Genomic DNA, 26,643 nt, shown 5'->3' with positions numbered 1-26,643 from the left:
CAGACTGTCCGGTTTTCCTCCCGTGGGAAAAATCAAACACTTTCAATCTTGGCTGTGCTCTGTGGTCATTGATGTGGCAGGCAGCCAAAGGCACCCTTGCATGCCTGCTTCTCGAACACGTAGTCGCATCCTTTGCAATTCAGCTTTTAGCTGCGAGTAAGGATGATTAGCCCCCCAAACTATTATGTCAGTTTTCCTTGGTCTACTATGCTAATACAAGCCAGACACGCCCCTAATGGATGATCCCCACGTCTACACCCAAGACTTTGGTAATTGTCAAAGGCTGTTTCAGCCCCGAGCCCTAGGAGCAGGTGGCAACGTGCCCCTAGTGACAGTTGGTTTAGGTTGACTAAGACAATTTTTCATTTATAGAAAAGAGAAGACATTTCAAATGTTTGTTACAAGTATGATGGCATTTTACGTGCCTACACCCAAGACTGTGATTAAAGGCAGTGGACACTATTGGTAATTACTCAAAATAATTATTAACATAAAACCTTTCTTGTTGACAAGTAATGGGGAGAGGTTGGTGGTATAAAACATGAAGTGACGTAGTTTTCGAGAAAAAAGTAATTTTCCACGAATTTGATTTCAAGCTAAACTTGAGGTCCCAAAATCAACCATCTAAACGCACACAACTTTGTGTGACAAGGGTGTTTTCTTCTTTCATTGTTATCTAGCAACTTTGATGACCGATTGAGCTCAAATTTATACAGGTTTGTTATTTTATGCATATGTTGAGATACACCAACTGTGAAGGCTAGTCTTTGACAATTACCAATAGTGTCCACTGCCTTTAAGGAGTAACCAGTTTCAGCCCTTAGAGTAGGTGGCCCTGTTGACAGTAATTGGTTTAGGTTGACTTGTATAATTAGGCAATGTCTCAATAATAGAAGAAAAAAAAAGACATTTCAAATGTTTGTTTCGGAGGACAAGTTTACAATTAATGTATGATGGCATTTTACAATTTTGTTCCAACATTCCTTTTTATGCTCTTTGCTATTGGGCAAAACATTGATTTGAGTTGCATGCATATTTCCATGTAAATGATTGCCTTCTACCCCAGTACTTCCTAAGAATGTTTAATCATAGATTCATAAGAGAACACAATAACTAAAAATATACAAGGAAAGTACAAAACAGTATTCATTGCAAATGATTATTCAAGAGGCCGAGCAATTAAAATGTTCCAGTACCCTACCCCCCCCCCCCTTTTTGTATCACACAGAAAAAAATATTGCCCAGCGAGCGCCAGTTCGCACATTAGTCTCCGAAATGCAACCTTTGGTCCTGCCGATGCATTTTCCGAAGTGTGGAGGGATATTGTTTCCGATTGCTACCATATTATTGATAGCCCCAACAGTAATGAGTCCCATATGGGCCTATCACTTGGTAAAGTTTTCATTATACATGGCGCTGTGATTTACAGCCCCTGTCTGACGTTAGCAAAGATATAAACAAAATTATACGTAAAAGAGAAAGCTTTTCTTGTGTTATGTTTTGAAGAGGCGCTATTCTTCCTCTCATCTTGTGGTAGCAGGGAAGCTTCTTAATCATTATTTTACCACTTAGACACAGTTAAAGTCAGTGTGGGGAAGATATGACTTAGGTCATGTCAATTTGTGAGAAATGACTTCATCATGCACAGTGACGATGATTGCACTGTCTTTTTCAGGGTGCACTTCTGGCCAAATCAAACTGGAGCTTCCTTACGCATTCTTCCCAAATAGCTCATTTTCAGCGCTGTCCTTTGCTCTATTTGCTATGAATTCCCAAACCAAGTATTCTGAAGGTACAATGAGGTAATAATAATAACAATGATTACATTTATATAGCGCTTTATACTAAAAATAAGTTTTAAGCGCTTCACAAAAAAACTAAAGAGGTAGAGTTAGAGTTAAGGCGCTGTTCATCTTCCAGCAAATTTAGTTTCCTTGCATTACATTTGTTTTTATTGTGTGTGTCACATAAAGTCGCTTTTCATTCATATGCATTTTAGTAGGAATTAGACTAAGTTGTGAAAGGCCCGTTATGATCAATCTTGGTCTGTCACTTGGGCCTAATTTCATAGAGCTGCTTAAAATACTACATTATAAACCCTGCTTAGCAAAATTTAGCATGATACCGGCCTCATATTGGACACAAGACATGATATTTTGGCTGGTAACTTCTGTTTAGCATAATTTTGTTTTGCTAAGCTTATTTTTGTGCTTAAGAAAATTTGACCCTTTTTTGCGGCTATAACAAAAGTCAACAAATTCATTCTTTTTTCTTTGATCGTATTTCAGAATTCGCCTCTCCATCAATGTCCCGCCGTCATCAACTTATCCACTTCGGGCAAGGAACTCTCCCTGGCAGTAAAACCACCAGCCTTAGCAGTCTCATGCGTCCCTCACCAGTAACCAGCCGCCAGACACCACAGTATCAAGCGCTCTTAGAAGTAAACGGCAACCACTTAAAGATACCAGCATTCTCAAGAAACGGCCACGCCTTGAATCATTTGGAGGGGTCGAGCGAAGAAGATGACGACTTCATCGGAGATAGTGGGTCGATGAGGAGGCGTAGTAACAGCGAAGGGGATAAGGATAGCTTAGCAATGAGACATTATGACTTGCCCCCACAATCTAGAGACAGGTTCCTCTCAGACCCTGGTCAAAATATCATCAAACAGTCTGATGCCCCTGCCGTGACGCTCAGACATCCAGATGCTTTAGTGGATAAACAGTGTATTGTTAGAAAAGATTGGGAACCAGACGCTAAAGCACGAAGAGCTCTCCTTGCTCGATCAACAGTTGTTTAAATTTATGCATGTTATAATGTGACTTCAGCTTATTGAAAGAATGTACAATAGTTTTTAAAAGTTGTTAAAATTTTATTCATGTTCAAGTCACGGTTTGTTTTCAAAGCAAGGTTTGCCTATAATACACGGTTTTTATATAGCGCTTTTTCACGGGGTGTCTCAAAGCGCTTCCGACATTATTACCCCTGGTCATTGGGCCTTAAATCATTCCTTAAACCATCTCAACTCCCTGGGGAGTATACAGCCTGTGCGACAATTATATGCGCTACATGGCTAAACCAATCACAAGAACCATCTCTGCCCTCACAGGTACCTATTTACCCCTGAGTGGAGAGAAGCAATTATAGTTAAGTGTCTTGCTCGGGGACACAAGTGCCACGACCTGGATTCGAACCCACACTCTGCTGAACAGAAGCATCAGAACTTGAGTTCGTTGCTCTTATCCACTCGGCCACGACACCCCTTTGAGGCCAGTTGGTAGACTTTGTAACCTTGTTACCTGGTACCCGAGTTGTAATCGATCTCGCTCATAACCCCTAGATCTGGTTAGTTTAAATGAAAATAAAATAGCTCATTTCAATTAGAGACTTTTGGGACGCTGGCATCAGCAGACATAACGGTCCCTTTTTTTGGCTCTGAGCTTGCACCGGATGCTTAGTATTTGTGTGTAGGTCAGAGCACTCGCACTACTGACAAGAACTGTGAAAAAGGACCTTCCAAAAGCTTCTCGTTGAGGTTTTTTAGCTGATTCATTGTATGGGCACGCTCAAGTAGCCCCAAAACTTTATGAAACAAGTCAAAGAGTAACTGGTCCCCATCTCATTCTTCTTTGATGTTATGACATGTCTAACCGCATGCAGTTTAAGATGACCAAGATTCATTTGAAATGGGTTTACATGTACATCAAAATTTGCATTTCGACATGTGCGTTCAAAGCGTCTTACAAGTGCCATACACTCAAAAGTTTTTAACAAGCATGTGCACAAATCAGTCACTATCGATAAGCCAATTATGCATTGTTGGTCAGTAGGGTTTTATGTGCATTACCTGCCAAAAACCATCCTCTGATTCATTGTAAAGCACCTAGAGCATGCAGCAAATTACTATATAATTATTTACAACTTTGCCCTTGACAAATTGCCTAGATAGCTATAAATAGGTTGATGTAGAGGTTCGTGTTAATCCAAGAAGCAAACTCTAAGAGCACTGAAATAAGGTTGTCAATCACTCTGTTTACACTCTTAGAATTAGTTCTAAAGTCACTGGGAAGAAATAATAAACATTTGTGCGGCTATTTATTTTGTTTATTCTTCAGGTCAGTTGAAACTGGTGCATTTGCAGTTGCTTGAAGCAGTCCCCTTTAAAAGTATATTATTTGCTAAAATTAATGGGGGTCTTTTAAAGCGGTATTTTGTCACTTAGTATAACACATTGATGGCATATTATGATGTGAAATTTTTCCAAGGGATTCTAGATTGAAACCAACAAAAATGGTTCTACAATATTTAGGTGCACACATGATTTTATGTTATTGTAGTGTTTCTAAATATCAAATGAATTTTTAGTTATTGTAAAACTCAATTTCTCTTTTATTACCACATGTTTTTAAGATTGAGGATTGTGTCTTGATGTGAGTTCTTATAAATTGCAAACATCAACAACTTATGAATGAGTTAACACAAAAATTGCCTTTCATTTTATTTAATGTACTATTTGATTTTTATATCAGAATTAATCACAACTTGTGTATCACTTATAAAGTGCAATGCATTTCAGTAGTTTTATGAATTCCTATTTATTAACTGTTGTCAGAAGAACTTTATTAGTTTAAGAATTAAAAATGTCATGTTGTTGTTTGTGATGTATTGTGAAAATTAAGAACTCAGACTAAATCAATGGAGCCATTTACCTTTTGAGTTTTGGGTGTGGGCTCAAATTTATTCACAATTTGTTAATGTTATGATTGTTGTAGGCTGTGGGCCAAGATCTGTAGCAGGCCCGGAAATTAAACTTGTCTGAACTTTTAGTGGCAATCTGCATTTTATTCAACTTTACTTATTTGATTGTGCTTATTCAAAATCGGATTGTTCCCATGAGCTTAGATTGCATGATAACTATCCGGTCTACTTTTGCTTAAAGGGAAGGTACACGTTTGGTTATTGACAAAGACCAGTCTTCTCACTTGGTGTATCCACTTATAACCAAAAATAACAAGCCTGTGAAAATTTGGGCTCAATTCGTCAGCGAAGTTGTGAGAAAATGATGAAAGGAAAAACACCCTTGTTGGACGAATTTGTGTGCTTTCAGATAAGAATAAAAGACTTCTAGCTAGAAGTCTTTTATTCTTTTAGTGAGAAATTACCTTTTTCTCAAAAACTACGTTACTTCAGAGGGAGTCGTTTCCCACAATGTTTTATACTATCAACAGCTCTCCAATGCTCATTACCAAGTCAGTTTACAAGTTAATGTTTGTTTTGGGTAATTACCAAACGTGTACCTTCCCTTTAAGACTTGTCTATTTCTTGATATTGCTTAGAGATCATAATTAGGGTGAAATTTACATGAATTATGTTGAAACCTCTTGAGCTGTCTAAAGCTTCATATAAATAAAAAATATAGGCTAGGATGAACATTTTTGGGGTATCTAAACACACTGGAAAGAGGGGGGTGGGACTCGAACCAACAACCCCTGGATCTTTTGGCTTCCGACTTTTTTTGATGTACAAGGAGATTTTGTTCTCCATTGTGCCTTGTGACTGCTTGAAAACACGAAAAAAGAAATGATTGCCACGAAATTGAAGAATGGGAAACAGTCTTTAAAATTATTGCAAAGAAAAATAAATGAGACCTAAAATTAATGTAAGTATAACACATCTCAAGAGTAACCATTGTTTTGGGAATTTTTTACCATAAGCAACTTGATCATAAGTTTTCTCAAAAAGAATGTATAGTTTTTGCTGATGTGTTAAAGCCATTGGACACTTTCGGTAAACAGTATTGTCCAAAGGCCCACACTTCGTGTATCACAACTTATATATACAATAACAACCTGTGAAAAATTAGGCTCAATCAGTCATTGGAGTCGGGAGAAAATAACGGGAAAACCCACCCTTGTTTCCGCACGTTTCGCTGTGTCATGACATGTGTTTGAAATAAATCCATAATTCTCGATATCGAAAATTGATATTGTTTTAATGTTTTCTCAAAAAGTAAAGCATTTCAAGGAATAATATTTCAAGAGAAGTCTTTCACCATTACCTTCTGTAAACCCTGTAAGTTATTTGTAAATCTGTGAACTTAAGAAACAAATCCTGTTCCGAAAGTGTATAATGGCTTTAACCTCCGTTTCCTTTGAGTATCCATTGACATGTCAAGCATTATTCTCTCCGTTGCATGAAATACTCCATCTATAAAACCATTGAGTATGTATCACTTAAAATGTAGGATTTTGTTTTCAAAATGTAGGCTATGTGTAATATAATTATATCAAAATTTTTAAAAAATTTAACCTTACAAAATAAAGCACATTCATGTAGGTTAAATCATTCCATATTATAAGATCATCTTAAACTTGCAAGCTCATGAACTAATGTTAATGTGTTCCCTTTGAACAAAATGGGAAGAAATAAACCTACTCATAAATGAAATTAACAAAAAGTACTATTTAAGCTTGTGTACATTTTTGTAAATATTCGTCAGGTGCATGCGTTCTTGATGAAAATAAAGAAAAGTATTATAAGAATCAATTGAACATCTCATTGTCCTTAAGATTCTGTTAAGAATCAATTGTGTGTTCATCAGAAAGACAAATATTTATTTTCAATGAACTGTAGTTGAAAGTATGATAATGAAACATGCCGTTCTTATGTCACATACCCACACCTCCCCTGAACCAATTGTAAAATGAAATTAAGCTTTAAAGGCACTGGACACCTTTGGTAATATTATTGTCGGACCAGTATTCTCACTTGGTGCATCCCATTGTGCAAAAAAAAGAAAAAAAGTGAACATTGGCTTATGAAGTTGCAAGAGAATACTGAAAGAAAAAACATAACAAAAGACTTCAGGTCTAAAAAGCTACGTTACTTCAGAGGGAGCCATAACTCACAAAGTTTTATATTAACAACAGCTCTCCCATTGCTCATTGCCAAGTAGGTTTTTATGCTAATAACTATTTTTTAAGGATTAGTGTCCAGTGCCTTTTAAAAGACAATTTTCTGAATTTTGCTGAATGAGTCAGTTGAGTGACCAATCTTATTCTGAAGCCCCCCCCCCCTCCCTATCACCATGGACATTGACACTCAACCACAGAATTGCCACTAGGAATTATCTTGTGTGAGGGCAGGCTTTGGCTTTGGCAGTGTCTGTTGGTTGGAATAATATGCTTCCTACTGCTTCGTCACAAGCTGCTGTTGACCAGGGACCACAGCATAGAGCTGTAAAACAGAAAATACTGCATGATAAATTTCTTTGCTTAGCAAAAAAATGATCACAACATTGAAAACCTAATGCACTTTTGGCCTTAACGTGTTTCTTTTACGCAATTCTTTTTGTGCTTTGAAGCAAGTTTTGTGCCAACAGTTTTTTTTATACACAAAAACTGCCACTTTAATTACATGCCTGTCACAAGAGGGCAGTATACAACTTTAACAGTGTTGCAACTGTCGTGTGCAGATTATTGTTGTTCACGTTCAATTTTGATAAGAAGCCACAAAAGTGCAAATCAATCATCGCTCAATATTTTGTTGTTTATTGCGGGGGAAACAGTATTATCAACTATAAACAAGATATAATGCTTTAACATCATCAATCAACCGTGGAGGTGCATCAACCATCAACCATGCGGCACAACACAACCGACCAGCCCCGGCCGACATTCCCCTGACATTCCCCTGACACACCTCCAGACAAGTCCATTAAACATTTTAGGGGTGTTTCATTCTCTAACTGACGATGAATGAAATGATACAAATAACTGATAAAAAATCTTAGACCTTGATACACTTCACAGTTTGGCGCATTTCCACGTTTTGAAAACAATTTCATGAAGTCACAAGAAATAATTGGCGACCAAAATGAAGTCGCTGCTGTACGCGCGTGCGCAATACACGACGCGTCGTACATCATGATATACTTGTATCTAGGTACAGCCGACCTACATGTGTACATTGTACATGTGTACATATTATAATTTGTATTACGTGATCATTTTTTATTCCTGTTTTAATATTACGGGCAGTGCTAGTGAGTGGCATCAAAAACAATGGCGAAACTTGGAATTTGTAGAGATTTCATTCACAACTCATCTAGAACTATTTGCCGATCTAACAATGGGCTGTTTTCACATCGATTGAAGACAACATCAGCCCCCGCTGCTGCTTCAAAGATGGCATTTGGCGTTGGGAACGGCAGTAACGGGACGACCGTGTTGGAAGGGAAAGTCACCGTGGGGGATTCTGAGCGAGCGACCCCGGCTGAAGATGGGACAATGTCCAGTGGATTAGATCTTGCATTTTGTGACAGTCGAGAGGCATACAAGAGCAAGACTACTATTGAAGTTGCACGGGCATTACTGGTGTTCAAGTTGTGCCAGTTTGACAGTCTTGTGACGTACAACAGGGAGGTATAATTCATATGTTTTGTTGTCTTTTTTCACCATCATACAAAAATTGAAGATCATCGATGGAATACATGTAAAAATGTAGGGGAAAATGTAGTCGTAGACCCAGTGACTGGGGCGCTGTTTTCCTTTTTTTCGAAATTTTTACATTATCGGTCATGGCCGATAATGTCAAAATTTCGCAAAGAGGAATCTAGCTAGTCGATAATGTCAAAATTTCGAAAAAAGGAATGGGGGGTGGGGGGATATATAGGGCCCAGTCACTGGGTCTGGAATACATGCATCCTGAAGTTCTCTAATCTCTGGTCATGTTGCTTCCTCTAAAAAGTCTAATGCTCTATCTTCTATTCTACCTTTGCTGTTGCATCCCTTCTTATAGCCCCACTTGTGTGGCCAAGGATAACGGATTCAGCTGTCCTTCCAGCGGATTCAGCTATCCTTGGCTACACAAGTGGGGCTACCCTTCTTAATCTTACAATAGGCCTACATCCCTCTTGCAAGGTGCATGCATCCTTCTAATGTCAAGTATGGCCCAGGTTGGTCTCCTCCCTAGCCGCTAATGACAATGTCAAGTACATCATGCGTGTCAATTTACAACTGTTTTATTACTTTAGTTGTGGTGTCATGACAAAAACTGTCCGCTGGCAATAAGTGTCCGCTGAGCATGCGCAGTATACCCCGGACACTATTTGGCACGGATTACGCGACAAATAGTGTCCGCCCAACAAATAGTGTCCGGGCGCCATGCTGCGCCGTGCTGATTATTTATAATCAAATACAACCTAGAATGCGTTCAAGTAAATACAAGCCAAGTAAAAAAAAAGACGAACAGAACACTTACTCGCAATCAAAAGTATGTCAAGATTAGTATTTTACTTTAAGTAATTAAAAAGTACAGGTTAAAAAATACGAATGAAAGTGCTAAATGATCAATAATACGAATATTTATAATCAAATACAAAAAGCAGGAAAGCGTTACAAAAATGTAAAATAAAATGTTAAAAATGAAGCAAGGCATGCAATGATGATGCACGCTAACCGCAGACACTATTTAGCAAGCGTCTGTAAACAATGTGACGTCATAGACGCTTGACCAATCAGAACGCAATATGCTAATGAGCGGACACTTATGCCAGCGGCCAGTTTTTGTCATGACAGTGGTGTGATGTGGTGGGATGGGGCCACATTTCACTCATGAAGGACATGGCTCACTGCATTCATACTGTAGGGTGAATCTTGTGTACAAAGGGAATTCGGTGATTACAATTAATTGTATTTTACGCGTGGGTAAGCAGGGTGAACTACACTGCTGCTAAGGTTTTCTATCGCATGATTAGAACCTAGGGGCCTAAATGGGGGGTGCTAGATTCTTTTTTTCGGAATTTTTACCAAAATTGGCTAGATGACCGATAATGTAAAAATTTTGAAAAAAAGGAATCTATCGTCCCAGTTTACTAGGTCTAGGCCATAGCAAGCTATAGCTATAGTAGTAGCCACTGCACTGGTCAGTTTTGTTATGGTGAGTAATTACCATGATCGAAGGTATTCCAACCTCCCTTTAAAGACACTGGACACTACTCAAAATAAATATTAGCACAACACCTCTCTTGTAATGAGTAATGGGGAGAGGTTGATAGTATAAAATATTGTGAGAAACGGCTCCCTCTGAAGAAATGTAGTTTTAGAGAAAGAAGTAATTTTCTGCGAATTTGATTTCGAGTACTCAGATTTAGAATTTGAGGTCTCGAAATGAAGCATCTGAAAGCCATAACTTCATGTGACAAGGTTGTGTTTTTTTCCTTTCATTATGATCTGTTGACCAATTGAGCTCAAATTTTCACAGGTTTATTATTTTATGCATGTTGAGATACGCCAAGTGAAAAGACTGGTGTTTGACAATAACCAATCATGTCCAGAGTCTTTAACTATTATCGAAGGTGAGCCCTATGTAATATATTAAAGAAAAACAAAAGGGAAAATAAGAATAATTTGCAACTTGCTTGGTGCTTACCAGCATAATTTGCTTTTTAAGACAGTGCCCTTTAAAGTGGCAACCTTGCTTAAAAAATATCCATGGATCAGGCTTGTAATCCTATAGCATTAAATTTAGACTCACTCAGCTAAGACCTCAGAGAACTTTAAAAACTGAAAAACAATATTTTGTTAAAATGTTAGCGTGTTGAGAGACCTGTTTTCAAATCTGGAGCAAAGTTAAGTCGGATGATCACCAAATTTGTTGTACAGACTGTTTGCTTTATAAATACTGATATTTACACATGCTGATAACACAATACAAATGCAAACACTATACACACTCATAGTCTGTGTAAATAATGTTGCATCATATTTTATTTGGTTTCCAATAAATGTTTATCGAGACATGATGTCATATTATAAGCTTTTACGGGTTAACATTGTAAAGAAATCAACAGTTCAAGAATAGCAGTTTCCCTGTAGTAGTATTTATAACCAGTGATTTGTAGCTATAAGCCTTATGTAAACCAATTTACTAGGCATGCAATTTTTGGACAGATTTCTTCTTTTTCTTTTCAAAACATTGCCATAGAAACTGAAAAACACTACAAAAATTTGCATTATTTCTGTCATTATGTGTTCGGTACACCAAGGGCGAGCGGTGCAACAAAATTATTCATGTATAAATATATATGCCAGCTTAAATGCCTGCACCGCCCATCGTGGCTACAACTCTGGTTACAGCATGGTTACAGGGCCTAACTATATTTATAGTGTATTGTCGTGTATTGTCTTGTTTTTAGTGTATATTTATAGTGTATTTATAGTGTATTGCCGTATATCAACAGCTGTCAATGGCCTTATACATTTAGTGGTTGTTTATTAGATGATGCTTTTCCTAGGTTCGATTCTGTCAATGATTTTAAAGGAGCTGTGGCACCATGATCAAAGATGGCTTGTTGCTGTTATGAACTAGCTCTCTCAGACCCCTCACCCAGTTACTGCACACCCCACCCTCCCTCTAAATCAATGGAGAACACAACACATTTGGTGTGTGTATTATTTAAGAGGCCTTGAAGTTTTAAACCTTGTTATATATTCACAAGATTAGGGACTCTGCAAGTGGTTGTTATGAAAAGCAGACACTAAGCTTTGTCCTTGAGTTAATTTGACTTACATAAAGGCCTCAAAGGAAGGTGGTTCTTTCTTAAAAGATTAAGTTAGCCAAAGAATACATTTCCTTTGTGATTCCTCTATGCAGATAATGAATTGTTCTTTGTGATTTCTCTATGCAGATAATGAAGTTCTCTCGCAAGATCCTTGGCAAGCGTCTCTTTGAGCTAGCGATGCGTTCGACATTCTACGGTCACTTTGTGGCTGGACAAGATCAACAATCACTGAAACCCACTATTGACCGTCTGTCGCAGTTTGGTGTGGGCGCCATCTTGGATTATAGTGTAGAGGAGGATATAACTCATAATGAGGCTGTGGAAGCAGAAATGGAGTAAGGACTGAAGTTGGTTCGTTCGGAGCGGGAATAGAAAAAGGGATTGAAATTGAGGCTTGATTTTAGGCTCAAAAGGCCAGTGTTTTTTAGAGTAGGCCAGTAAACTCATGAACGGACAAGTCTTCTGGTCTTATTTAACAAAAAATAGAATAAATAAAAGTTGTTTACCAATGCGTCGTTTCAGTTTTTTAACTACATGTCATTTGCAGTAACATGCCTGATGAAAGGGCAAGGGCATCGATGGTCTTTTCTCCTTTGTAAAGGGCACCTCTATTTGGACATTTGATGGGGCATCAAGGCAATGACCAGGGGCAATGGCAGCAATTACCTATGTTGCCTCCTTGAAGTAGGCCTAAGCCTGTGTAGTATACTTGCATGTGTTTTGCCATCAGTGTTTACAGTTTGGCACAGCTTTAATCCTTATTTCTTCTGTTATGTTTCAGTTCTTGTGTATCTCACGCTAGTGATGAAAGCCAAGGTAACTACAAAAACTTCAAAATCTAAAAACAATTGCCTTTGAGAAATGCTTTGAGAAGTGTTCTGTTAGATTGAACATTGCAGAGCTATATTTCTTGGCTTAGTTCTATATCGGTACTTTGTGGCACTCTGTGGTTCATATGCATACCCAGTGCCAGCTATACAAACAGTAGCCTTGATCAAGGCGCTCCAGCCAGCCGCGACCTGCAAAGTCCCAGTCCCCGTCATGGAATTCCTCCAGTGCACCCCCCCCCCCCCCCCCCGATACATAACACATTGCATAAAATACTTGTACAGCATATGTACACATACGTACTGTAATGTACATGTACAATCTGACTACGCTATACTGTTCTCGCTGTACAATGTACAGCACAAACAATGCATACGTTGTTCGTGTATACACTGCGTGCAGTTTTTGTTGCCGAGCCGCGCACGGGGCCGGGGCACACTACGCCAACAGCCTTGAATCAAGGCTATAAAAACAGTAGAAACCCATGCACAGTGCATGGGAGGTACTTTGCGGCAGTCTTTGGTACTAGCGTTTTAGGTTTCCTCGGGCTTTCAAGTTAAATACAGTGATTGAGTTTTGTTTTTGGGGTATCCTTTAAAGACAGTGGACACTATTGATAATTGTCAAAGACTAGTCTTCACAGTTGGTGTATCTCAACATACGCATAAAATAACAAACCTGTGAAAATTTGAGCTCAATCGGTCGTCGAATTTGCGAGATAATAGTGAAAGAAAAAACACCCTTGTCACACGAAGTTGTGTGCTTTCTGATGCTTGATTTCGAGACCTCAAATTCTAAACTTGAGGTCTCGAAATCAAATTTGTGGAAAACTACTTCTTTCTCGAAAACTACGTCACTTCAGAGGGAGCTGTTTCTCACAATGTTTTATACCATCAACCTCTCCCCATTACTTGTAATCAAGAAAGGTTTTATGATGATAATTTTTAGTAATTGCCAATAGTGTCCACAGCCTTTAACAACAAACTTTGTTTCATTATTCCTCAGAGAAGCATCTGAAGCAGTTCCAGGCGAACCGTGAGTTTGCCGACCGAAGGACGGATGTTGCCAGTGCAAGAACCTACTTCTATGAAGATGAGGAGAAGTGTGATGATAACCTGAAGACATTGCTAGATTGTGTAGATGTTGCAAGTAAGTTCATAACAAATGGCCAAATGGTTAAAAGCATAGAATTCAAGTTCTTGTGGTTAAGTCATCGAAGTGTGGGTTCAAATTCAGGGTGTGACGCTTATGCCCTTGAGCAAGATACTTTACTATAATTGCTTCTCTTCACCTGGTGGGTATAAATGGGTACCTGCGAGGGGTTAGTTTGATATTGTGTTAGTTAAGTCTTTCGAGCGCTACGGTTGCCCAGGTTGTTTACTCCCAGGGAGCTAAGAAAGATTAAAGGAGTATTATTGGCCCAATGACCAGGGCACTAATGTAAAGCGCATTGAGATGGTTATTGTGAAATGTGCTTTATAAGAACTATGTATTGTTATAATTATTATTAGGCAAACTTTAAATCCCTAATTTGTTGACCAAGGGAAGTCACCTTTGAACTTGTGTATGCCTTGGTAACAGTTTTAGTTTGAAGCATTGGTTTGAAGCAATACAGTTTAGAATTGTGCACTGTTAGCAGTTGTTAATAGATAGTGCTTTTATCATTGGTGTTTAGGTGCGACTTCAAAAGATGGTTTTGCTGCTGTGAAGTTTACTGCTCTTGGTAGACCACAGATGTTGGTAAGTGAAATAAAATCTGATGGTGTGGTGTTTGATTTATGCAGATAATTAATTGGACCATGGAAAGACTATGGCCCCCTAGCAGAATTTAACCCAGGTCCAAGAGGTGAAAGCTGAAGAAAGAAACCACTACCCCAATTGATCCCAAATTAATGAAGACAACAAAGTTTTTTTTTTAGAATTTGGATCTACCGTAACCAACCCTCAGTCTTAATTTATTACTTTTCAAAACCATTAAAATTTAAGGTCATCTACCCTAATCATTTTATATTTAAAAAAAAAAGTGTGATAAAAGTGAACTTAAAACAAATAGCGACATATAGGTCTGGGGTAAGTAAGAGCTTTGAGTTCCCAGCCTACAGACAGGCAGACAAACGATAGACATACATGCAAAGACAGCACATAAACAGGATCTTATAAAAAAGTATATCTTGACGTCTTTTGCATTCCCAGCTGAACTTGTCGGAGGTCCTAGTTCGGACTCGTCAGGTTTTTATCCAGATGGCAGGAAGGGCAGATTCCCTGATGGATCTCAAGCTGACTAAGGAGCAGTTCCAGTCTGAGCTGGAGACGTTGGGGTTGACGTCAAGAGATGACACTGGGGAATGGTTCACATGGATGGACTTTGACAAAGACGGGTAAATATCTTTCAGAGAGCACAGCCTATTTTCAATTGGGGAAACTTTTGAAGGGGCACTATAAAGGTAAAGACCTTGGCCCACATTCATAGAGCCGCTTGACGGCTGATAGTGTGCTTACTGCGTAAGTTTTTGATTTCATAGTGCTACTAACAGTAAGCACACAAAAAGGCATGCTAGCCTTCCGGTGCTAAGTGTGTTGTGCGTAGTGTGTTGTGGCAGAGCCGTTTAGAGCGTCGAATTCAAGTTCAGGCGGTTAAGTCATCGGAGTGTGGGTTCGAATCCTGGTCGTGGCACTTGTGTCCTTGAGCAAGATACTTTGCTATAATTGCTTCTCTTCACCCAGGGGGGTATAAATGGGTACCTGTGAGGGTAAATGTTGATATTGTGTTTGAAAAAGCGTTCTGAGCGCACAGCAGCTCAGGGCTGTATACTCCTCGGGAGCTGAGCAAGATTAAAGGATTGTTATTGGCCCAGTGACCAGGGGTGGATTTCACAAAGAGTTAGGACTAGTCTTATCTCGAGTTAGGACCAGTTACTCGTCCTTTTTTAGGACAATCCATGCAATTTGTATATCTCCTAGGACTAGTCCTAAGTTAGGACTAGTCCTAACTGTTTGTGAAATCGACCCCAGGGCACTAATGTAAAGTGCATTGATACGGTTATTGTAAAATGCGCTATTTATATAATAACTAGTTATTATTATTTATATTGGATGACTAATAAAAGCCCAGTTCCGGCATCTACTCCATTTTCAAGCGCATCCTGAAAATGAAGTTAATTTTATGCCATCATCTCATTGCAGCTGTTTTGTTGGCAGCTACAGCCGTGACTAGATCGTGGCCTTGACACATGTTGACATATATATATTCATGGTTTATTTATTAAAACACTGCAATACAGCGGCTAAAAAGCCGAAATGCACAGTTTACAAAAAAGTCATTGAAAAACATACATGTATCATGGAGGAATAAATTAGACCTCCATACATGGATTATACCTACATCCTCATAGCAACAGGGCCCAGTTTCATAAAGCTGCTTAAGCAGGAAATATTGCTTAACAATTTTCTGCTAAGCGAAAGGGAGAAGGATACCAGTTATAAATTGTACGTCATGTGGAATGGCTGTATGTTGGCTGGTATCCTTATTCTAGTTTAAGCATCATTTTGTTGTGCTTAGCAACATTTTGTGCTTAGCAGCTCTATGAAATTGGGCCCTGAGATGTGACTGTAGCTGTACATGTAGTTGCTGATTTGGATGTGGCCTTGGTATCAATCAAGGAAGCTGGAAAATTTTGCTTCCCAGGCAGTTTTGCTTTGAGTTTAGCAATGGTAACATTTTACAATGCTGTGTCCAATCAAATCACAGTAGTATCTATTATATAACACCCAAGCAGATCCTTGCCATTTGATTGGAGGATTGTCCTTCACGTGATAGCAAATAAAAGTACCATTGCACGCTGAGTCACTCACCGTGCTTTTTCGTTCCATCCGAAAAGTACCATTGCACGATGCCAGCGTGCAATGGTACTTTTCGGATGGAACGAAAAAGCTGGGAAAAAACATCACTGCGTGTCTTTAGTAACAAAGCAGGGTTACTGCAAGGCATATTAGTAAAATTACTAGCATTCGGCTTCTACAATTAAAAATTGTAGGTCTACGCTTTGTTTGTTTTGAAAGTTGTATCTTTCAATCAAAATGACAAAGATCTACTTGGATATTATATAAAACAAATAATGAATGTTTTTCATTCGTACAATGGTGTGAATTATGTTCATTCGTTGAAAGCTGCAATGTCCCATTCAACTCGGCTCCGCCTCGTTGAATAGAACATTCCATCTTTCAACTCATGAACATACTCGCACCATTGCACTCATAAACATTCATTATGTGTATACCATTCAATGGTTTGACAAACTTGATGCACTTGCCCTTCAGTGACTGTTACTGATAAATACTTTGGTGTGGTTTTTCAGACGTATCGACCTTCTGGACTGGGATAGGTTGATGGAACCGGACATAAAGCTCACCAAAATCTTCAAAGTTCCCAGAATAGAGGTAAGATATATTGTTTTAAGTGCATTTCAAACTCATTGTTCATAGAGCCGTGAAGCCAGAAACTTTTCTGTTCCTGAGCAGCCTAAAACACAGTTTTTTATAAGCGTAGCTCATCATAAGCAATGTTCTAGTTAAAGCCATTGGACCCTTTCGGTACAGAAAACAAAAAAAAAGTTCACAGATTTACAAATAACTTACAGGGTTTACAGAAGGTAGTGGTGAAATACTTCTCTTGAAATATTATTCCATGAAATGCTTTACTTTTTGAGAAAACAGTAAAACAATATCAATTCTCGTTAACGAGAATTACGGATTTATTTTAAACACATGTCATGACACGGCGAAACGCGCGGATACAAGGGTGGGTTTTCCCGTTATTTTCTCCCAACTCCGATGACCGATCAAGCCCAAATTTTCACAGGTTTGTTATTTGATATAGAAGTTGTGATACACGAAGTGTGGGCCTTGGACAATACTGTTTACCGAAAGGGTCCAATGGCTTTAAACTGTAAGGAAGTTGAGCACATTCTATGAACATAAAGAACAGTTCTTTACCCATAAGCACATACCTGTCAACTGTTTAGATTTACAACGAATTTTAATGATCTTTACTCGCACGAATTCTTGCCTCGCTATCTGTGCACTCTTACAACTGGTATTCCTATTTCTGAGGTATCAATGTTGGCAGGCATGCAAGTATGGCATATAGGTGCGCTGTATAAAACTCTTGTATTGGTATTTAGTCTATGGGTCTTATCAGTGTTGTGTTGTGTGTCATCTTTTAGCGAGGCCATTTGGAGCCATTGCAGCTTATATTAACAGAAGAAGAAGAGTTACAGATGAAAAGAATGTTGGCTCGAATCAACACCTTGGCCAAGGTAGGTTGGAAAAGATCTAGTGGAACTGACAGACAGTTTATGAAATAACATGTCATACAATTCAATTTAATTTTGGTTTATTTAAAAAAATACATCACCAAATAAAAGTAAAAGACTAAAGGAATTTGGTTTACAATTAAACTACACTTAGGTCATACACATGTACAAATGAAGGCTCTAAAGCTTTTGCAGCAACTGGGCAAATAGTCAATAATACCCCAAGCTCTTTCAAAACTCAATTAAAAATCCACCCGACCAATTGATTTTAAATTTACACAGGTTTGTTATTTTATGCACATGTTGAGATACACAAAGTGAGAAGGCTGGTCTTTGACAATTACCAAAAGTGCCCAGAGCCTTTAAGCAGAAAACAGTGCTTAAAAATGCTCTGTTTAGCAAACATAAGCATAAAACCTTACTTGGTAACAAGTAGTGGGGAGAGGTTGGTAGTATAGAACGTTGTGAGAAAGTGGCGTAGTTTATGAGAAAGAAGTAATTTTCCACGAATTTGATTTCAGGACATCAGATTTAGAATTTGAGGTCTCGAAATCAAGCATCTGAAGCACACAACTTTGTGTGACAATGGTGTTTTTTCTTTCATTATTATCTCGCAACTTCGATGACCGATTGAGCTCAAGTTTTCACAGGGTTGTTTTTTATGCTTATGTTGAGACACAGCAAGTGAGAAGACTGGTCTTTGACAATTACCAATAGTGTCCACTGTCTTTAAGCAGAAAACAGTACTTAAAAATGTTCTGTTTAGCAAACATAAGCAGTAAACCAGCCATATGTTGCACAAATGACTTGGTATCTTCGCTGGTAACCCGATTTTGGTAAGCTTAAGTTGATTGTGCTAGGCTACTTTTTGCTCTATGAAATTGGGCCAAGTGCATGGGGCCTTTGGCATCTGTTTAACCCCATGCCTGCTATCAGATAGGAATTTCACTTGTCTAACAGGAGAATAGATAACCCAAATGGAGTGACAAGGATCCGATTGCATGCATTTATTTGTCTGGAATATGTTAAAGTTGCATCGGGGATAAAGAGTATTAACTTAGTTTTTTACCCATATACACCGATGTGTGTTAGCACTGTATACTCAGTACTTTCCCGAGTCCTGTGAAAAAATATCACAGGCATGTTACTCGGGTGGGATTCGAACCCACGACCCTTGCAATTCTTGAGCAGTGTCTAGACTACCGAGGTTGCCCGGTAGCTAGAGACACTGCTCTAGAATTGCAAGGGTTGTGGGTTCGAATCCCACCCTAGTAACATGCCTGTGATATTTTTTCACAGGACTCGGGAAAGTACTGAGTATACAGTGCTAACACACGTCGGTGTATATGGGTAACAAAATAAGTTAATATTTGTCTGGAATTGTTTCTATTCAGAGAGCTCGTGATAAAGGAGTACGGTTAATGATTGATGCTGAGCAAACATACTTCCAACCTGCCATAAACAGACTCACTGTTGAACTCATGCGGAAATTCAACAAGGAAAGACCCATTATCTTCAACACATACCAGTGCTATTTGAAGGTAGGTAGGTTTATGCACAAAGAATGAGTGTTAATTGAGGTGTGCATAAGAATTTTAAAGTTTGGATTTGACTGTGAGCAAATAGGTTTTGAGTAATTGTTTGAAAGAACACGAGACGAACCAACCAATGTAGAATAATCCATGCCTAAATAAGCGAAAATGATGATGTGCCAGAGTTATGATCACCGAAGCAAGCTTTATTTTTTTATATTTTGTATATTTTTTAATTTTTGTTTTTGACATTAACACATGACAATAGTACAATACAGAGTAAGACAATATTCAAAATGACAAGGGAATGTTCAATAGAGCCAGGAAGTTAATATAATAACTTTGGCTTGGGGCCATTTTTTCTATGCTACTGGCGTATATACAAAAAGAGAAGAGTAGTGCAAATATACTATTTTATATCAGCAGAAATATTGAATAATTATTTAAAAAATCCCACCGCTGCCACCAATTTCTTCTAGGCCTCAGAATAGGGTCTTGTACACTAGATAGAGAGCGCATTATAAATGCATTACTATTATTATTATAATTGTTGTTCCCCTAAAAGCAAACCTTCAACAATCTCAAGGTAGACATGGAGCTTGCCAACCGTGAAGAGTTCCACTTTGGTGCCAAGCTCGTCCGCGGTGCCTACATGGATCAAGAGAGAAAGAGAGCAAAGGAAGTTGGCTACGATGACCCCATTAATGATAACTATGAAGCAACTGGTGCTATGTATCATCAATGCTTGGATTACATGCTGCATACAATACACACAAGAGGAAAGGTCAATACTATGGTTGCGACACACAATGAGGGAACGATACGATTTGCTGTTGAGAGGTAGGTTTAGTGTTAGGGTCATGTCATAGAAGGCAATTTGCGAGCAACCAGTTCCAGGCAATCTCCAAGAAGAAAAGGCATTCCCATTTTGATTGTTAAAATTGTTTTTTTGAAGATCGTAAGACAATGTTTTAAAATTTACTCATGTGCTACCAAAGTGGTCATGTAGTATGCACTGTAGTTGGTTGCCTCCGAGTTGCCTGCAAAAGTTGCCTCGTGTGACAAGGCCCTTAGGGTCAAGTCATAGAAGGCAATTTGCAAGCAATGTCCATGAAGGAAAGGCATTTACATTATGATTTGAATATTCACATTTTTCTTGGGGATAGTATAAGGCATTGCTTGAGAATGTGTTCCATTTTCTTGCACTGCAGTTGGTTGCCTCCAAGTTGCCAGTGAAAGTTGACTCATGTTACCAAGGCTGTATTAAACGGGGATCGAGATGGGGGACATAATTCACAAGACCGACGAGCTTGTTGCTCGGAATTTTTACTGGTCTAAAAGTCTCCAGAGCATATTGATCGAGACGTCGAGTTGAAACGAACGGTTCTTTTCAGAGCCACCCCGACTCAACGAGAGATAGTCATTACATGGTGTTACCGCAAGCCTTTTCGTATGGTTCCGAATTTGTTGTCGCATGACCTTAGTCAAAATGAAAAAAGACATAAAAAGACACGGATCAAAATTAGCTGTTTCAACATATAAATTTGTTGTCTTGTTGTGTGTGGGTTCTAGTCCTGGTCTTGACACATTGTGTTCTGAAGCAAGACACTTCACCTTGATTGCTTAGTTGTTTAGATGGGACCTACATGTACATGTAAAGCCTATGATAGTAATGTGTGATGCAAGTAAAAGAACCCAGTACACTTGTTGCTAAGAAAAGGGGGTGTACGCGGTGTGGTCTGGCTACCTCCTATTGCCAACCTTTCAAGGTGTTTTATTATGGTTGCTTCGTCATACAAAATCATTCTTAACAAGCTCTACCAGATTGGATATTTCAGCGCCAGGAGTGTAATTTATGCCAGACTGTTTAATGTAGACTGTTATTTTATGTAGAATGCAAGAGTTGAACATCAAGCCAGGAGATCGTCTGGTGTACTTTGGACAGCTGCTTGGAATGTGTGACCAGGTCTCCTTTCCTCTGGGTAAGCTACTCAATTAATTCCAAACCCTATAATTTAAGATTCGTTGAGGTTTTTAAAGCCTGGTTAGTACTTGACAGGAATTTTGAAAGCAAAGTATGTTTCCTTGCATCTAAATGGGAAGACTTGGTGTAGTGATTGTCACCAATGCCTGATGTATGATGTGGTTAAGCAGAACAAGCACTGTAAAGTTTTACGTAAATTCCCTGTTTAAAAAAATATACAAACATCAAAGACTTTTAATCAGTAGACAATCAGGTTTTAATTTTACTTTCCTACATTTTGTGGCTTGTCATAGTCTAGTTAAGAGCACTGGATTCAAGGTCTGGTGTTTCTGATCAGTAGAGTGTGGGTTTGACTCCCTGCCATGACACTTTACGTGCTAGGCTCCGGTCCGGGTTCGAACCGGGGTCCACAGAGGGCAAAGGCAGGGACACAAACCACTGAGCCAATCTGACTGAATGAGACAACCATTACAAAAGTTGCCTGCATGCCTTAAAGACACTGGACACCATTGGTAATTGTCAAAGACCAGTCTTCTCACTTTGTGTATCTCTCCCCATGCATAAAACAACAAACCTGTGAAAATTTGAGCTTGATTGGTCGTCGGAGATGCGAGATAAGTGTGAAAGAAAAAAACACCCTTGTCACACGAAGCTGTGTGCTTTCAGATGCTTGATTTCAAGACATCAACCTCTAAACTTGAGGTCTCAAAAGAAAACTACGTCACCTCAGAGGGAGCCGTTTCTCACAATGTTTTACACTTTCAACTTCTCCCCATTACTCATTACTAAGTGAGGTTTTATGCTGATAATTATTTTGAGTAATTACCAATAGTGTCCACTGCCGTTAACCTTGATGTGTTTCTCATTACAGGACAGTCAAACTATGCTGTTTATAAATACCTTCCTTATGGTCCAGTGGAGGATGTCTTACCGTACCTCTCAAGACGAGCCTTAGAGAACCGAGGAATGCTGAAGGGGGTCAAGAAGGAACGTCAACTCCTCTGGATGGAACTCAAAAATAGGATTCAACAAGGGAAGATGTTTCACAAACCGACAGTGGTATGATTTTGAAGGGATTGTATACGTTTGGTCATTTGAACCCACTGTTTTTTTTTTCAATCATAGTTGTATACATACCATAAAACTAAACTGTGAAAATTTCTATGCGAAAGGTGGTGGCATTCTTGAGATGTTGAAAATCTAGAGCGGTTTAATACATGCAGGAAGAATAATCTTTAACCGGAATACACAATCTCATAAGCCTTATAACAGTACGCTTCTCAGATTCAAATTTGTGCACAAAAAATAGATATATTTTTCACTAACCACAGTACTTCAAGGTGCAAAGTTTCTCAAAAAGCATTATTCTATTTAAAGCTGCTGTACTTTGTACCAAATAAGTTTGTACTGTCATTTATTTTCAGAGTCAAGTTACCAGACGTATACAGACCTTTAAATATTTGAGTCTTTCAAAAGCGCAAAGCAATATTTCAACAGGAGGAAGTTTTTATTTTTCAGAAGAGAGTATACAGAAGCTGTGTATACAGAGATTTTAATCATGATGAAATTTTACATTGTGAAACTACCGTCTAAAGCCCATGCAACCTAAAAATGTTGCTTCAGCTTTTCACATTTTCGATCGAAACCATATCGAAAGTCTAGTATCTACTTGGCAATTTTTTTAACCTCAGAATTGTGGGAAAAACAGTTACATATTTTAAGGCACTTTAACAGCCGATAGCCTTTACTTTGTGGAGATGAAAAACAGGTAATAATGTTTTCATTTTTTCATCTATCTTATGTTTGGTTTTACTTATTTTATTTCATTTTTTTTAAGGGGGGGGGGGACAGAACAGGGTTATGGGTTTCTGTTGTAACATTTGTTGTGCTCTTTTTTTCTGATGGTATTATCTTTTATCATGGTATATAATGTTTTACTTGTGGTGAACATTGTTTGAAAAACTTAAACGACTCACTATTATGAAGTGCTTATGAGAAGTAAAATTGTATTATAATTATATATATATAATTGAAGAAAATTCATTTCTGAACTCCAATGGTTTACTTTTGACGAGGTAGTTCCTTGAAGTAGTCAGAAGTAGTACAGAGCACAATTTCATAAAGCTCCTTTTAAAGGAACATGTTGCCTTGGATCGGACGAGTTGGTCTATAAAAAGTTTGTTATAACTGTTTGTTATAAAGTGCATATGGTTGGAAAGATGTTTTAAAAGTAGAATACAATGATCCACACAAGTTTGCCTCGAAATTGCGTGGTTTTCCTTTTACTGTGCGAACTAACACGGTCGGCCATTTATGGGAGTCAAAAACTTGACTCCCATAAATGGCCGACCGTGTTAGTCGACGAGGTAAAAGGAAAACCGTGCAATTTCGAGGCATGTTTATGTGGATCATTGTATTCTACTTTCACAACATCTTTCTACCTATATGCATTATATAAAAAAACGGTTACGAACGCTTTTCAAAGACCAACTCGACCGATCCAAGGCAATGTGTTCCTTTAAGCACAAAAAGTAATTAAGGACAAGACAATTTTGCTTACCAGAATAAGGTTACCGGTTAAACTACTAAGTTGATGTACTACTTGTGGCTGGTTCCTGCAAATTTGTGCATTGCTGAAATGTATTAAGCTATCTTCTGCTTAGTCAGCTTCATGAAATTGCCCCACTGGTGGTAAACAAATTATTTGTTTGACATATATATTCGTTTGGTTTTAAGCAAATCAATTGATGTGTATTTACAAATAATGTGTGTAAAACGTAGCTAAACTTTTTAACCAACTTTAAAAATGTACACAACAGTTTCAAGAATATTGAATACATGGTAATGTAAACAAAGCAGCATAAATATTCCTAACCCATTTTCTGCTTAGCAAAAATAGCAGGATCCTGGTCACAGATTACCTTGAGTTAGTGGCATATGTCTGGTGATCATGTTTTAGTAGACTTTTTGTTTGATGTTGGGTAATTTGGGTTCTAACTCTAATAGTAGTGGCTTTTAACACTCATATCCATTACTCAGTGACGCTCAAGGTGTTTCAACGTTTACTGTAAGCAAAGAATTGGCGCTTACGGAAGAAGGGAATTCCGCACTTCGTTGACCGTTAATCATGGGTCAGCAGGGTGTTGGGGTGGTAATTTTATAGGGCACCAAAAAAAAATTATTATCTTTAAGTTTTTCCTAAATGGAAGAAGTTTAAAGCAATAGACATCCCACCTTTTCATCTTTTAATCTACAAAACTCATTGGTTCTTAGTTCATTATGCATAGTTTCAGTTTCATTTTGTTTGCCAAATTTGCATATAGTTTTATTTGAAGAAAAAGTATTATAGCATATTATTTTTTGGTTAAAACCTTCTTTGTTTAGTTAGAACTTCTAACACTAACTTGGTAGGTTTACTATAAGACATCTGTAAGAATTACTGGTATTGTCATAAGGTGGTTGTTGTTTAAGTTTTTGCATGCAATAATGTTATTTTGTATACAGAGTGAAGTCAACAGGAATATTTTTGTAACTACTAAAACCATTTTTAGAAGCTTATACTTAAGTTTGAAGTTAATTTTTCCCCAAGGGTAATCAAAATTTGTTAATCAATGTTTTTAAATAATTCAGTGGGACGCCATGATTATTGCTGGCTTGTGGCTGTGTCCGAAATGATGCACTCTTATACTGTGACTGTACGTGCATATTTATTGCCACTGCCATCACATCATATTTATTTTTTGCTGAACAGAAAGTTGCTAAGCATAATTCTCTGCTTATAAGCAGCTCTATGGAGTTAGGCCCTGTTGTTGTCAGTGTTTGAGTTTGGGACAGTCATGGCACTCATGCCATTCATGGCATTTAACCATATTTACATCATCTTTTATTAAGCCAAAGATCCTGTGCGCATTGTGTAATGCACGTTAAATAATCTGGTTTGGAATTGTAAAGAAGTGTAGCTTGCCCCTGTGTGTATAGCATATTTATATAGTAGCTGCTCTACCTTCATGGTATCATAAACTAATTAAACAGACGTGAGAGGCCCAGCTGGCCTGAAATTTTACCTTAAAGCTCTTGCATCTACAGTAAAATCAACTGATTTGGGAAGATACTTTTGGTGTCCAGGGTCAACTAAGCTGGTCTCATTTTATATTTTGAAGAAAGAAAAAAGAATTAAACAAATATAACAGAATTGTGAGTTATAATATCCTGATTATTTATTTATTTTTTTCAAAATAAAACACCAAATATATAACATATTTTTTGTTCTGATTGTCATTTACCCTATTCTTTAAGTGACTGAACTTTATTTTAACAAACTAATTAATGCGTTATGTTACATTTCCCCAGTCGGGTACATGAACCAATGTTTTTGCATCATGGCAAACACATGGGAGCATTTTCATAGAGCCTGAAAGCACAAAAAAATGCTAAGCACAGAAAAGTCTTGCTTAACAGAAACAGATTGCCAACAAAAATTACACTAAGTTTACAATGTTGTGACATGGACTTAACTGGTGCCCCGCTAAATTTTTACTTAAGCACAGCATCAAGCAGTATGTGCCATGGGTGGACGACGGCAGTCAGTGATCATGTGATTTGCATAATCTAACACACCCCTTCACGAAAAATGACACCCCTCGCCGCCCCCCCCCCCCCCCCCCAAACAAACCAGTCATGAAATGTGGGAAACAGAGAAGTAACTTGTTCTTCAACTATTATAATTATTAATAGAAAGAACAAGTAAAACAATTAATCTAAACAAGTCTTAATTAAATTGTTTTAAAATAATAACTAGAATAGTAGTATAAATAGAAAGGCACGTGATCATTGATCTCATTATACATATTATACAACTAGTATGGAGATCAATGCACGTGATGTAGTACATGTCGCAGTGCGCAAACGCACATGTAGCCCGTACTGATACTTGATTGGCCAACAAAAGCTTACGTCACGGACTTCGCTTGTGAAGTATGCGAACTATGCACACAACGTAAACACTCCCACATGTCACATAGGAAACGCACGTGCGAAAAACAGCAACACCCTCGGACCAACAAACCGGTAAGTCACGAAATTCATGTTATTTTACCTTTTTCAACCACTGAAATAAGAATTCTACCACTTCACATGTACATGTAGGGAATATAGACAAATAATGGATGATTATTTGGCCATAAATGTTGACAAAAACTCTAGTTTGTATGAAAGAAAAAATGACAACCTGTGACTCTCGCTGCAGAAACGCAACTCGTTCGGACCCGTGAATTGTACACATACTACGGGGCGTTATCGTCTGCTCGCGACATGTGTACAAAAGCTACGGGGCGCTGTCGTCTACTGTTCGACCGAACTCATGTCTCCCTCCTAGTAGTAGTATTGACACCACTTTTAGTTTCTCAAGAGATTTACCATTATGTC

General features: G+C 38.2%; 2 protein-coding genes across 3 annotated transcripts in view; both read left to right on the top strand.

Annotated features, from left to right (window-relative positions):
* LOC117290733 (alpha-2 adrenergic receptor-like) overlaps nt 1–2,992 on the top strand; it is a 46,241-nt gene extending 43,249 nt beyond the window's left edge. Inside the window, exon 4 of one of the 2 annotated variants that reach the window (XM_033772274.1) lies at nt 2,289–2,992. In XM_033772274.1, the coding sequence (XP_033628165.1) occupies nt 2,289–2,800 (512 nt within the window). In that variant the 3' untranslated portion in view covers nt 2,801–2,992. The remainder of the gene's footprint in view (nt 1–2,288) is intronic. The other variant, XM_033772275.1, reaches the window with a different exon arrangement.
* Nucleotides 2,993–7,984: 4,992 nt separating this feature from the next.
* Nucleotides 7,985–23,394, top strand: LOC117290732 (proline dehydrogenase 1, mitochondrial-like). Its single transcript, XM_033772273.1, has 12 exons — nt 7,985–8,423; nt 11,690–11,898; nt 12,345–12,379; nt 13,397–13,540; nt 14,067–14,131; nt 14,585–14,769; nt 16,747–16,828; nt 17,614–17,706; nt 19,098–19,244; nt 19,801–20,075; nt 21,129–21,217; nt 22,091–23,394. Exons 1-12 carry the CDS (start codon nt 8,064–8,066, stop codon nt 22,282–22,284), a joined length of 1,878 nt encoding a protein of 625 aa, XP_033628164.1. The 5' UTR covers nt 7,985–8,063; the 3' UTR covers nt 22,285–23,394.
* The last annotated feature ends 3,249 nt before the right edge of the window (nt 23,395–26,643 follow it).

The sequence above is a fragment of the Asterias rubens genome, chromosome 5, assembly GCF_902459465.1.
Source record: "Asterias rubens chromosome 5, eAstRub1.3, whole genome shotgun sequence".
Lineage (NCBI taxonomy): Eukaryota > Metazoa > Echinodermata > Asteroidea > Forcipulatida > Asteriidae > Asterias > Asterias rubens.
This window is presented reverse-complemented; position numbering and strand designations above follow the sequence as displayed.